At 43.6% G+C, this 13,471-nt stretch overlaps 1 protein-coding gene across 5 annotated transcripts in view; it reads right to left on the bottom strand.

Moving 5' to 3' along the window:
- LOC147012941 (coagulation factor X-like) overlaps nucleotides 1-13,471 on the bottom strand; it is a 33,142-nt gene that overhangs the window by 7,267 nt on the left and 12,404 nt on the right. For 3 of the 5 annotated variants that reach the window (XM_085854327.1, XM_085854328.1, XM_085854329.1), the window contains exons 3-5: nucleotides 10,489-10,533; nucleotides 9,671-9,811; nucleotides 4,786-4,917 (exon numbers count right to left, since the gene is read on the bottom strand). In XM_085854327.1, the coding sequence (XP_085710453.1) occupies nucleotides 4,786-4,917; nucleotides 9,671-9,811; nucleotides 10,489-10,533 (318 nt within the window). The remainder of the gene's footprint in view (nucleotides 1-4,785; nucleotides 4,918-9,670; nucleotides 9,812-10,488; nucleotides 10,534-13,471) is intronic. The other 2 variants (XM_085854326.1, XM_085854325.1) reach the window with 1 other exon arrangement.

Genomic DNA, 13,471 nt, shown 5'->3' with positions numbered 1-13,471 from the left:
CTTTCATTTTTTGGTCCCCCCGTGTCCTAAATGTGTACATAATACCTTGCTACAAGCGTGGGGACATATATTATTTATTAATTGTTAAAGCTTGACCTGGTTTTTGAAAATTGAGGCACAAACCAAATAGTCGAGGAGAATAATGTGGAAAAATCATCCAGGGGTACCGAAATCACGAAATGTTACAAGCGGTCCTCCAGGCCAGGATTTCTCTTTGACTTTTACCCATCCCAACCAGCCTGAATGACACTTTATATTGTGATTTAAAAAAAAAACCAAATAGTGACATATTTTGAAAAATAAGATGTACATGTGTGATACTGATTTTGAAAATATGCATGATCGGCCATAAATCCATTAATTATAGTGATACGTAGCTAAATATGGTATCAAAGTGAATGGATTAATGAGGTCCATGGGAATAATCAATCCATGTATCAACCACTGCAGCTGTGCTTGACAGGAAAATACAAAATAGGCCAAAATATAGCAAAATCCAAGGGGTGCCGTGCTGATGTCCGAGGGGTGCCGTGCTGATGTCCGAGGGGTGCTGTGCTGATGTCTGAGGGGTACTGTGCTGATGTCTGAGGGGTACTGTGCTGATGTCTGAGGGGTACTGTGCTGATGTCCGAGGGGTGCCGTGCTGATGTCCGAGGGGTGCCGTGCTGATGTCCGAGGGGTGCCGTGCTGATGTCCGAGGGGTGCCGTGCTGATGTCCGAGGGGTAGTGTGCTGATGTCCGAGGGGTGCCGTGCTGATGTTCGAGGGGTGCTGTGCTGATGTCCGAGGGGTGCCGTTCTGATGTCCGAGGGGTGCCGTGCTGATGTCCGAGGGGTAGTGTGCTGATGTCCGAGGGGTGCCGTGCTGATATCCGAGGGGTAGTGTGCTGATGTCCGAGGGATAGTGTGCTGATGTCTGAGGGGTGCCGTGCTGATGTCCGAGGGGTGCCGTGCTGATGTCCGAGGGGTGCCGTGCTGATGTCCGAGGGGTGCCGTGCTGATGTCCGAGGGGTGCCGTGCTGATGTCCGAGGGGTAGTGTGCTGATGTCCGAGGGGTAGTGTGCTGATGTCTGAGGGGTGCCGTGCTGATATCCGAGGGATAGTGTGCTGATGTCTGAGGGGTGCCGTGCTGATGTCCGAGGGGTGCCGTGCTGATTTCCAAGGGGTGCCATGCTGATGTCCGAGGGGTGCCGTGCTGATGTCCGAGGGGTAGTGTGCTGATTTCCGAGGGGTGCCGTGCTGATTTCCGAGGGGTGCCATGCTGATGTCTGAGTGGTGCCGTGCTGATGTCCGAGGGGTGCCGTGCTGATTTCCGAGGGGTGCCGTGCTGATGTCTGAGTGGTGCCGTGCTGATGTCTGAGGGGTGCCGTGCTGATGTGTGCTGATGTCGTATTTCTTGTGGATAGGCCATGGCGTTCCTTCACATTATTGACATTTTATTCCACACATGGGGGATATGTACAATGGACAATTAGTCTGATTCCTCATCATCCATCATCATGAATGGGGTTCGGCAGATGCCATCGCCATATGTGCGTGCACCTGTGCACTTTAACCACTTCGACCTGCAGGTACAGCTTGCACTTGCACAGTTTTTACATTTACAGGACACAACGTCCATGATTTCCTGTGGTAGGGGGTCGTCTACCATCGACTGTCGGTACAATTTACCACTGGTAGGATCCTTGCACCATTCACTGTCAGTGGGGAAAGGGTGATCGGGAGGAGGATTGTTTGGCAAATACCAAATCTGGCTCTCGAAGTGGGCACGTTTGGTGGGCTGGGTAAGTCATCCCTGGGATGGAGGAAGCTTTTCTCGAAATTTGGTGTTGTCTTGAAACAGCATGTAATGCACATCATTGATTGCTATCGCATTCGTGTTTTCCAAGTAGACTCAGCAAATGAAATCCTCCATGTGTTTCTCTTTGGCCTTAGAAAGAGCTCCACATCCAAGATTGCTCAATTGAGCTGCATGCTTCTGGAAGGTGTCTTCCATGTGGACCTTTTGCCATGCCCACTCAATTGACTGACAGTGTCACATCCTGTTAAGACATGATATGCTGAGATGCTTCTTCGGAGAGTTTGAGTTACCTGGATGGCATGGATAGCAATAAAGCGTCACTGTTGTGCAGTGCCTGTTCTCATCAATATCTCTTGACTCGGTTGTGCTGCAAAGTGAACCAAGAGCACCAACACATCTGCATCTCCACATGACATGATGAAATGCTCTAATCCTGCTTGACAAGCTGCCTCAGCATGTAGTATCATGCATGTATCAGCCTCCTCTTGAATTGATTCAAGTAGATGGATATCTAATCCTTGAGATGATTCCGCAGTTGTTTCAACAGCAAAGCCTGCAGATGCGATGAACTTACAACTCTGCAAAGTATCCTTTGCTTTGATCAGAATTTGCGCACTCTGAAATGCACTCAGATTTGATCTGCTGCCTGGGAGATCGATGAATTGTTTTCAGCTGACAGGTAAAGGAACGTATCTGCCATCAAGCTAAAGGCGTATAGATCTGCTTGGACACCAGATTTGATTGACTCTTTCCTGTTTCTATCAAAGACAGCACCTACCCTTGAGCATCCCTCATGGAAATGACTGAATATTGCATCACTGAATGCATCAGAAAGATCCCCAAATGTCCTTGACCCTGTTCGTTTTCCAATCTCTTGTACCATGGCTTGACCATCAATAATGGTCCAAGTTTTAAGTTCTGTAGTTGCAAGGGACTCAATGCTCACATCTTCCTCTGGGATCATTCCAATTGCAGCCTTGTTGGTGGATCATGGATTTCCAGCTATACCTGCTATTGAGAGTGGGACTTGTGATAGTTCATGACAAATATTTTTGAGATCTATCTCACGTCCAGCATATTTGGCTACCAGAAGACGTGAAAGAGCACTTAGTCCACTGTTGCTGGTTTGTCCCTTTGTGTAGGATCTTTTGTGTTCTTGACACTCAACAGTGTACATTGTTTTGAGAGGAACACTTTGTGATTGTTTTAGCTTTGTGTGGAATCCCACTTCCCTTGTATATAGCAGTGGTTACCAGAGCCTGCACAAACTTTCTGATCTTGTTTTCTCCATATGGTTGTGCTGTCATCGGCAAAGCAGTCTTGATGTTTTTAGTGACGATGTCCCCAGTAGCAAGGCATGTCAAGTCTTGACTGTTTTCAGTAAAGACTGAGAATCGTTCAAGTTGATCCACCAGCTTTTGAACATCTTCTCCATCTCTTTTGATCCTTGAAGTGCCGTTATACTTGTTGGCAGAAGGTGCATATTCTACATCTTTCTTGGTTAAGCCGAACATGACAGACATCTCATCAACAAGACTTCTACGCTCATTGTATGTCACGCACCATTTGTCCCTGGCACTGTCTGATTGGATAATCTCTACTAGACCACCTGCTACTTTGCCAAGCTCATTCACATGTTCCACCACCAAGTCAGTACTGATCTGATTGAATGTATTGTGCGTAGTTTTCACAACAAAATTTCCATCCTTGAACTGGGCTAGGCCATTGGTAGAAGTAAAAGGGTTTAAACGTCTATCACAGAATCTTTGATCATTTTTTTCTTCAAGGAAAGTTCAGTCCATACCATGTGAAACAACTGTCTTTGGTATTACAGCGAGATGATGATGATGATGATGATGTCACATTTAAACCGAAGACAGTTATTTATTTATTGCCTTTGAATTATTATTTTTTTTAAATGCCAAAAAACAATTGGAAGTTGAAACAACTCGATATATAACAAGAGCGATGTTGATGGTGAACCATCACAAATCCCCACCGAATGCAAATTTGAAAGGTGGCAAAAAGTTCCACCAGGAATGACCCAATATCAAACAAAACTATCACATTTTGACCCAGTGACCCAATCCCTTAGGGCATGAACCAGGGGTCAAATCAAAAAAATGGTTACATATTTCATGCGTCCCCCAATGCTGATTGCATATACAAAGTTACATTAAAAAATATTTTAAAATATGCCCGTAATTGCATTTTTTTAGCATTTGACCTTTCGACCCCACCACAGGGGGTGGGTTCAAATTCGATGCTGCTCTTGCACGTTCTTGTCATGTGGTGATCACAACTACCAAGCTTGGTGAATTTGTACCAAACCATTTAGGAGGAGATTGTATGACGGATGGACAGACAGACAGACGGAGCAGATTTACAATATCGCCCCATTGTTTTTCCAAAAAGCGTGGGGATAATAATGAGGTTCTCGGAGGCAAAAATGCTTCCTGATGGATTAACAAGGAAACTAGATGCAGGAGAAGGCCATTTGGCCCTTCATGCCTGCGCCATGCACACCGACACCAAACCAAATACATCGGTCAAAACGACGTAATTTAACTGGGGGGAATGAGGGGAGGAGTGGGAATGACAACGATGTGATACGCTCAGGGATATCCCAAGGGTGCTGAAATAAAAATGGGGAAATATATTTATTTTAATTCAATAACAATGGAGAAGTCCAGTTACTCCAACTCCTTATATACTGATTTGGGTTACAACGATGGCCTTTCTCTCGTAAGCGTATACCCTCAACACAGTACATGTGCAGTGAGGCTTATTAATTATTCACATGACGATGAGTCAATGATCACAAACCCAAACATCTTTGCTCTGTCCACTCGTTCCATCTCCAAGTTGTCTGATTAATATAATATCACACTGTTCCATATGGACAGAAAATTATGAACAGCAGTATTTTAGTCGAAGTTTTTTTTTTCTTAATGAAAAATACCAAACAATGACAACTTGTAGTTACCAACAGGTTCACAGCTGAAGCCATCCAAAGCAACAATGTACCCGGGAGCACAGCTGCACACAAGGCCATAAATCCTACTGTCTCTGCAGTAATGTTCACAGGCGCCATTTTTCACCGAGCAGATCTGCAGCTCTGCAATGAGTGAAGAAAAGGGAAGGGTGATGAAGGTACATGATTGGGGTGGAGTAAGTTCAGGGGTAACTTTCCCACCAAACCCACCTCTTTCGGGGCTTCCAGTTCTCCCTTCCACTTTTGTGATTGAGCTTTTCCTGCTGTATCCATCTTGTTCACTACCTATGTCCTCCCCATGCTCTCATTCCTCCCCATGTCCTTTCTTCCTCCAAGTCTCTGTCGATTTTGTCCCTCGACCCTGCTGTTTGGTGTGCCCCCCTTATTTCACTGTTCTCTTCATTCTTTTACATCCTGATACATTCTGTGTTCTAGCCCCTCCATGAGCCTTGACATTGTATACAAAAAAGGACTGTTTCATCATCTTTGTAATGATGTCGCTTTGCTTTCTACATAATTGTAAATAAATAAATTGCCAATCAAACCTGCACTGCAAAATAATTCTGCAAAAAGACACACATCGTGAATACGAATTTGAAACTATTATAACACTTTTCAAACAACTTACAAACTACAAGGCCACTGTTCGATGTTGCGAGGTCACCAGACATGTCTCTGCCCACATTAATACATCATTATACATACTTGTACAAAGTTTGATTTAAATCCCTGAACCCAGATTTAAAATATTAAATAATTCTGGCTGCCAGAACATGCATCCGATCAGGTTGAAATTTAAATCGTATATTCTATATTATTACTAGATTATGACTGTGAAGCTTCACATCATGTGATGAAGCGGTTCCAGAGAAAGATTTAAAATATATATTTTCGTTAAATCCAATATGGCTGCCAGACCAGATGACCTGTTCATGATTCGTGAACACCCTGATACCCCAAGGCTTCGGGAACATGTGGGTGAAATTTCCCCTCGATATGTTAAGCCATTTTGGGCAAGATTATTTTAAAAGGTTTATCCTTCAAAAATCATAGCTGCCAAACCATGTGACCTATGACATCATAGGTCAAGAACTTTTTGTTCATCATGGATAGGCGATCATGGTTGTAAAGTTTCGTCTCAATCTGTTCAGCCGTTTCAGAGAAGAAGATTTTTGAAGGTTTTTATGTTTTTTAAAAATGGCTACCAAACCACGTGAGAATAAATTTTTACAATTTAGCCCAAGATGACCCTCCAAAATTTCATTCTGATTGAGTAAAGTGTTCGAAATATGCAATTACGATGTCATAATGAATCTGCCAATGACATCATCAAAAAATCTCACTTGTTTTACATGGGGAGTACGTGCTATGTGCCAAGTTTCAATTTTTTTTTTTCCATGGAGTGGTTTCAGAGATAGAGGTTCAAAGTTTTTCCTTTTTTCCAACATGGCTACCACACCATGTGACCCATAACGTCATAATTATCATTAAAACATTCTGCATGATTAGTTGCACCGATGGTGAAATTTTTTTGTCAATTGGATAAGCAGTTGTACAGAAAACAGATAAAATTAGCGTGGACGTACGTACGGACGGACGGACGGACGGACAACCCAAAAACATAAGGTCTCCGACGACTTCGTCAGTGGAGGCATAAAAAGAGGGGCAATATCCCTGGGTGCTCACCTGCTAGCAGGTGTATAAGATAACCAGGGAACCACTGGTAGGTGTGGATGGCCCATAAAATATGTAATGGAGAAGAAAGTAAATACCTTTGGATTTTTTTTTTAATACAGTGAACAAACTTTGGCACATCATAGGTGATGAAGGTGGTGGTTAAGTTTCATCAAAAGTGTGTGTGTAGTCTCTGAGAAAAGAGAAAATACCTATTTTGGGGGATCCCCTCCCCCCTTTAAAACTCCTTAGATTCCACTTTCTCTAATATAGTGAACAAACTTTGGCACATCACAGGTGATGTAGGTTGTGGGCAAGTTTAATTGAAATTATGTGTGCAGTTTTTGAGAAGAAAGCAAATACCTATTTTGGGAAGGCAACTCTAGCCCCTCCGCACCCCCCCCCTTTTTGCACAACCACTTAGACTACAATTTTTCAAATAGCATGAACAAACTTTGGGACATTATGGGTGATGAAGTTTGTGTTCAAGTTTCATTGCAATTGCTTGTGTAGTTTCTGAGAATAAACTAAACACCTATTTTGGGAGGCAACCCACCCACCCCCTCGTCGACCCCTCAGAGGCCAATGGTTTAAATGCTGTGAACAAACTTTGGTATATTCTGGGTGATGAAGTTTGTGGTCAAGTTTCATCAAAATCGTTTGTGTAGTTTCAGAGAAACGGTTGCAAGTGTTTGTGGATGGACAGATAGACAGACGGACGGACAATGTGCCATTCCTTAGCTCCCTAGAACTATGTTCCAGGTAAGCTAAAAATTATTCAAATAACAATGTCAGGTTAGCTCAGTGCAAATGACATTGCAAGTAAGACATTAGGTATATACATTAATAACGTTGTTGCAGTTGGTTGTATCCATAGGAGGTAAAAAATACCAAAAAGAAAAATCCACAGTGTGTGTGTGTGTGTGTGTGTGTGTGTGTGTGTGTGTGTGTGTGTGTGTGTGTGTGTGTGTGTGTGTGTGTGTGTGTGTGTGTGTGTGTGTGTACGTACGTACATATATATATATGTATACAGGGTAGCCCGAAAGTTACTTTACCCCTAATAAATTTCTCGCACTTTCCTCCGTCCCTTCCCCTCAGTCTGCCCTCGCCCCCTCGCCCGCTATGGTATGTGGAAACACTGACTCAGAAGAATGATGGAGCACATACAGAAACAATGACAAATTAATTATTGTAAGTACTGTACAATAAAACCTGTATATGAAAAGAGTTCAAGAACAATGTTTCACTGGGAAGGGGTAAAGTGACTTTCAGGCCACCCTGTGTGTGTGTGTGTATATATATACACCTGTAATACCCTCTCCCACATGGAGTTAAACACCTCACTACACTGGAAAACGTGGGGACAGGAATAATGTTCTGTAAATGGTGGATACCTGTAATACCCTCTCCCACCTGGAGTTGCACTACATGATACATATTTACTTACAGAATTTGTGTCTGTCCCCACCCTCCCCCAAGACCACCGTCAAAGATAAAAACACCCTTATCCACTAATTGGGGTCATGTTGATCCTGTATAGCAAGTCTGGATGGAATCAGCCCACAACTGCAGGAGGAGCAGCACAAAATAAACAAACAAACACACAAACATCGGTCTGTGAATTATAGTGAGGATAAAGGAAGAAAGGGGGGAAGTGATTGCGAATTTAACATTCCATCTTCATTTACTTTCAACATTGTTCTGAACAAACGGGGTCAAGAACAATACAGGCATGATAGGCCGAATGGCCTTTTCATGCGCCGAAGTTCCTTGTGTAATGTTGTGTGACATTGTTAAGAAGAGGAAGAAATTGGGAGGGAAGGACAGGAAGTTGGGGTGAGAGTGCATGGAGTTGAAAGAGGGAGATTGAGACTATGGGAGGGGGGGGGAAGGGTTGAAGACTTGAGGTTTGTGGCAGTTGAGGACTAGCAGAAAGGGGGAGGGAATGACAGTTGGATTGGCAGAGGGAGGGCAGAGAGGGCACAGAGTTGGGATCGAGGCGTTTGAGGCTTTTGAGGGGTGGGGGGGGAATGAGGACTTGGGGTTGGGTTGGGGGAGAGTTGAGGACTTAGGGTTAGGTAGTGGGAGGTTGAGGACTTGGGGATGGGTGTGGGGGTGGTTGAGAACCCTGGTCGCCTCTTACGACACAGGGATATGGTACACCTATTTTAACCGGGGTATACACCGGCCCAGTATACTGGTACTCATTTCACCGACCTCGGAAGGATGACAGGCTGAGTGAACCCCCTGGTGTATTAATTCAGTGGCTCAACGGGGCTTGAACTCAGGACCTTTTTGATCCCAAGCTGCTGCCCTAACCACTGCGCCAACACGAGGTGTATATATATATATATATATATATATATATATATATATATATATATAGGTATCCACCATATACATATATATATATTCCTGTCCCCACGTTTTCGAGTGTAGTGAGGTGTTTAACTCCAGGTGGGGGAGGGTATTACAGGTATCCACCATTTACAGAACATTATTCCTGTCCCCACGTTTTCCAGTGTAGTGAGGTGTTTAACTCCAGGTGGGGGAGGGTATTACAGGTATCCACCATTTTCAGAAGAGTATTCCTGTCCCCACGTTTTCCAGTGTAGTGAGGTGTTTAACTCCAGGTGGGGGAGGGTATTACAGGTATCCACCATTTACAGAATAGTATTCCTGTCCCCACGTTTTCCAGTGTAGTGAGGTGTTTAACTCCAGGTGGGGGAGGGTATTACAGGTATCCACCATTTACAGAATAGTATTCCTGTCCCCACGTTTTCCAGTGTAGTGATGTGTTTTGAGTGATAAGCAGTAGGTATGTTTTTTGCTTCATGCACTTAACATCATGGGTTTTTTTTTTCATAACCCCTTCATGGGGGCTGCATGCACGTAACCGACACAGGGCAGTCAGTTGCCTATACACTGCCCAAATTAAGGTATGTGCCAGAAGAACGTGTTGCATACTTGGAACAAGATCACCTTTCAGACGGGTACTCTGCTGGTAGTGTTAATAAATGATCCTAAAGTAATTATCTCTTTCATGTTGCACTTATAAACTGTAAATAAATATCCACAATATTAAATTTTAACAATTCGAAACAATGTTTAATTCACAATCTCGCAATATGTGGCAGGCAAATATTCAGACAGGCGTACGACTACACAGTGGAGATATATTTATGAAGCAAAAGATTTTCACCAATCTGGCAGTGGTCACCCTCATAACCATGGAGACAGCTACAACGAAATCCAACAGGAAGCCTGAGGCAACTTCCGCCATTTTGACAAGGTTTGCTGTCACAGGGATTTCTCAAGTTGTGATTTGGCAGTTTTCCACGGCCTGAGGCACAGAAATAGTCAATCGATTATATTCATCAATACATTTCCCATTCTAAGATCATCCTTGGGTGTGGCCCCACATATTTGTTGCCGGTGTCAACAGAAGGACAGCAAACGCATGCAAGGCCGCTTTGCCAAGTTGACGCCACTTCAAATGTACAGGACACGTGATTCATTGTTTTAAACTTGATCACCTTCTCCAACTTGTTCATTCAATGTGTGGTGAACATTGGGGGTGGGGTAGAGTACTTTAATAATCTGATCATGGGTTGGCAATACTCGATCAGAGCAATAGGTTTATCAACTAAAAGTTGGCAAACGTGCGCTAAACCACAACGTGAAGATGACCTTTCGGACGTTTGCCCTTCAGCTTCGATGAGGGGCTAATGCTCGAAATGTCAGCTTCACTTTGCTTCCCAGAGCGGCTCAGCGTACCTTTGTAACCTTCGGGTGGTCATAATTTGAATGGTTTGCCATCACAGCAGGGCAACACAAACGTTGACAATTTCAAGTCTAGTAGGCCTCAATATCCCGATTGCTTTTATTTTCATTCGTAAATATCGACTTTGTTTAATACACAAAAGTATTTGGCGCCAATTCATTCAAATGAATCGTAAGCTTGACCGTGTGGCAGTGCAGTGTGATGAAAGGGTGCACACGTGACCTATTTTGTCTCACCTGGTTCAACCACCCACCTGTGTTGTATTTGACCCAGAATAGTTTCTGGTGGAAAATGAAGAAGGATTACAATCATGACGAAACCACCATATTATATACATTGTAAATATAAAATAATAATAAATTAATTAATTAATTCTGTCCTTTTCCAAGATCAACTGTTTTGCAACTTCTTGAATGCGGATTGGCAGACGCCGACTTCCATCCAATAAATAAAAGTCATTGTGTGTGTGTGTGTGTGTGTGTGTGTGTGTGTGTGTGTGTGTGTGTGTGTGTGTGTGTGTGTGTGTGTGTGTGTGTGTGTATGTGTATGTGTACACCAATCACACCAAAGCTACTGGGCCAATTGCCACCAGACTTGGCACATGAACCAAGATCGACCTCGTCAAGAACATGGGCTACGTGGTTTCATCTACAATCGTGGGGGTTTGGGAGGGAATGTCGACAACAATTCTCGATATAAATATGTATTGTGTATCGCCACCTTGTGATTGTGGCAATGGTATTACAAGTCAGATGTGGAGATAATTTGTATTTTTGTACTGTCCACGTCCCCAGAGAGTGGGAAGCCCCAAAGCCAACCTCCATTAATCAGGGGAAGTGGGGTGGGAGTCTGGAGGGAGGGGAAGGGATGGGAGGCTGGGGAGGCGGCACAGGACAGGAGGAGGCACCCGGCGATGCCGGGCACCCCTACTTGTTTATACAACAGGAGAGTTTGTGTGTGTGTCATTTTCTCAGAGATGGCTGAGTGTATCTTCGTCATCTTTCAAAGGTTCATCACTGGGGTGCCTGGGAGTGTTTTTAGGCAAAAAAAAGGTTTTGGAAAATTTGAAAAAAAAGTTAGTGTTTTAAAAAATTGCTCGAAAGTGTCTAAGCCATTGTAGCTGTGTGAAAGGTAATATTAAACGATCCCCGACGACCTTCCTTGAGGCCCTGTCACACCTTGACGATTTAGCCAGCGTATGCCTGACGTATGAAAAATTTGGCTAAAACGCCGGCACACGTCGAATACGTTATGGTAAGTTTGTATCCGTTAAGAGCATGCTGGCATACGTCGTAATACGCCGAGCTGTTATGGCCCTGTCACACCTTGACGATTTAGCCAGCGTATGCCTGACGTATGCAAAATTGGGCTAAAACGCCGGCACACGTCGAATACGTTATGGGTAAGTTTGTATACGTTAAGAGCACGCTGGCATACGTCGTAGAACGCTGGCAAACGTCGTAGTTCGCCGAGCTGTTAGACAAATTTTCCATGCTTGAAATTTCCCGACGTATGCCAGCGTATGACTCGCACGTTCCGCATACGTAGGCCATAAGTTGTAGGCACGTTACGTGATCGTTGACACACGTCGACACACGTTACTTGTAAGGTACTCATAAGTCGAAACATGTCAAGGTAATGGTTAGCGTCAGTGTTCCAGACTCCCTGGTTTTTTTTTTTCTTCGGTATGACGGTTATGTTGACACTTCGATTTCTAGTGCGGTTATAATATAATTAAAAGGCTGCAGCTCAACGATTTAAATCAAAACCGTCATACCGAAGAAAAACAAAACTAAAAAAAAAACTAGGGAGTCTGGAACACTGATGCTAACCATTACATTGACGTGTTTAGACTTATGAGTAACGTACAAGTAACGTGTGTTGACGTGTGTCAACGATCGCGTAACGTGCCGACAACTAATGCCAGCGTATGCGGAATGTGTGTCATACGTCGAGTACGTCGAGAAATTTTCAACATGCTGAAAATTTGTCGACGTACTCGGCGTACTACGACATATGCCTGCGTGCTCTTAACGTATACAAAACTTACCCATAACATATTTGACGTGTGCCAGCTTGGTTCGGCAAATTTTTCATATGTCGGCATACGCTGGCTAAAACGTCAAGGTGTGACAGCGGTTTCACACTTCGAAATAAGTGCGGTTAAGATTTGAATCGTCGAGCCGCAGCTTATGAATAGCCTATGCCACGTGATCGTTGGCAATACGCTGCCACGCTATGCATAAGTTAGACTATCGTTGGGCATAGGTTGTGAACGCCGACAACACGCTCAGCATTCGTTGGTATAAGTTATCTATATGTTATCGAAACGTTATGTGTACGTTACTAATACGTTATTCATACGTCCAACACGTTATTATACTCCCAAAAATTAAAAAAAAAATCAATAGTTCACCGTACGCCAGCGTTTTACATATTTTTATATGTTGCCATACGCTGGCTAAAACGTCAAGGTGTGACAGCGGCTTTAGACAAATTTTCCATGCTTGAAATTTCCAGACGTATGCCAGTGTATGACTCACACGTTCCGCATAACGCTGGCCATAATTGTAGACACGTTACACGATCGTTGACACACATTACTTGTAAGTTACTCATAAGTCGAAACGCGTCAAGGTAATGGTTAGCGTCAGTGTTCCAGACTCCCTGGCTTTTTTTATTTTTATTTTTTCTTCGGTATGACGGTGATGTTAACACTTCGATTTCTGGTGCGGTTATAATATAATATAATTAATAGGCTGCCGCTCAACGATTTAAATCATAACCGCACTAGAAATCAGTGTCAACATCACCGCCATACCGAAGAAAAAAACAAAAAAAACAAAACAAAAAAAAAAAACAGGGAGTCTGGAACACTGACGCTAACCATTACCTCGACGCGTTTCGACTTATGAGTAACTTACAAGTAATGTGTGTCAACGATTGCGTAACGTGCCTACAACTTATGGCCAGCGTATGCGGAACGTGTGTCATACGCCGAGTACATCGGAATTTTCAACATGCTGAAAATTTGTCGGCGTACTAGGACATATGCCAGCGTACTCTTAACGTATGCAAAACTTACCATAACGTATTCGACTTGTGCCAGCTTGGTTCGGCAAATTTTTCATACGTCGGCATACACTGGCTAAAACGTCAAGGTGTGACAGCGGCTTCACACTTCGATGTCTCGTGCGGTTATGATTTGAATCGTCGAGC

The sequence above is a fragment of the Eptatretus burgeri genome, chromosome 14 (genome assembly GCF_056783735.1).
Source record: "Eptatretus burgeri isolate ZD-2024b chromosome 14, Ebu_testis_v1, whole genome shotgun sequence".
Taxonomy (NCBI): domain Eukaryota; kingdom Metazoa; phylum Chordata; class Myxini; order Myxiniformes; family Myxinidae; genus Eptatretus; species Eptatretus burgeri.
The sequence above is the reverse complement of the archived record's forward strand: the minus strand, read 5'-3'. Positions and strand labels throughout refer to the sequence as shown.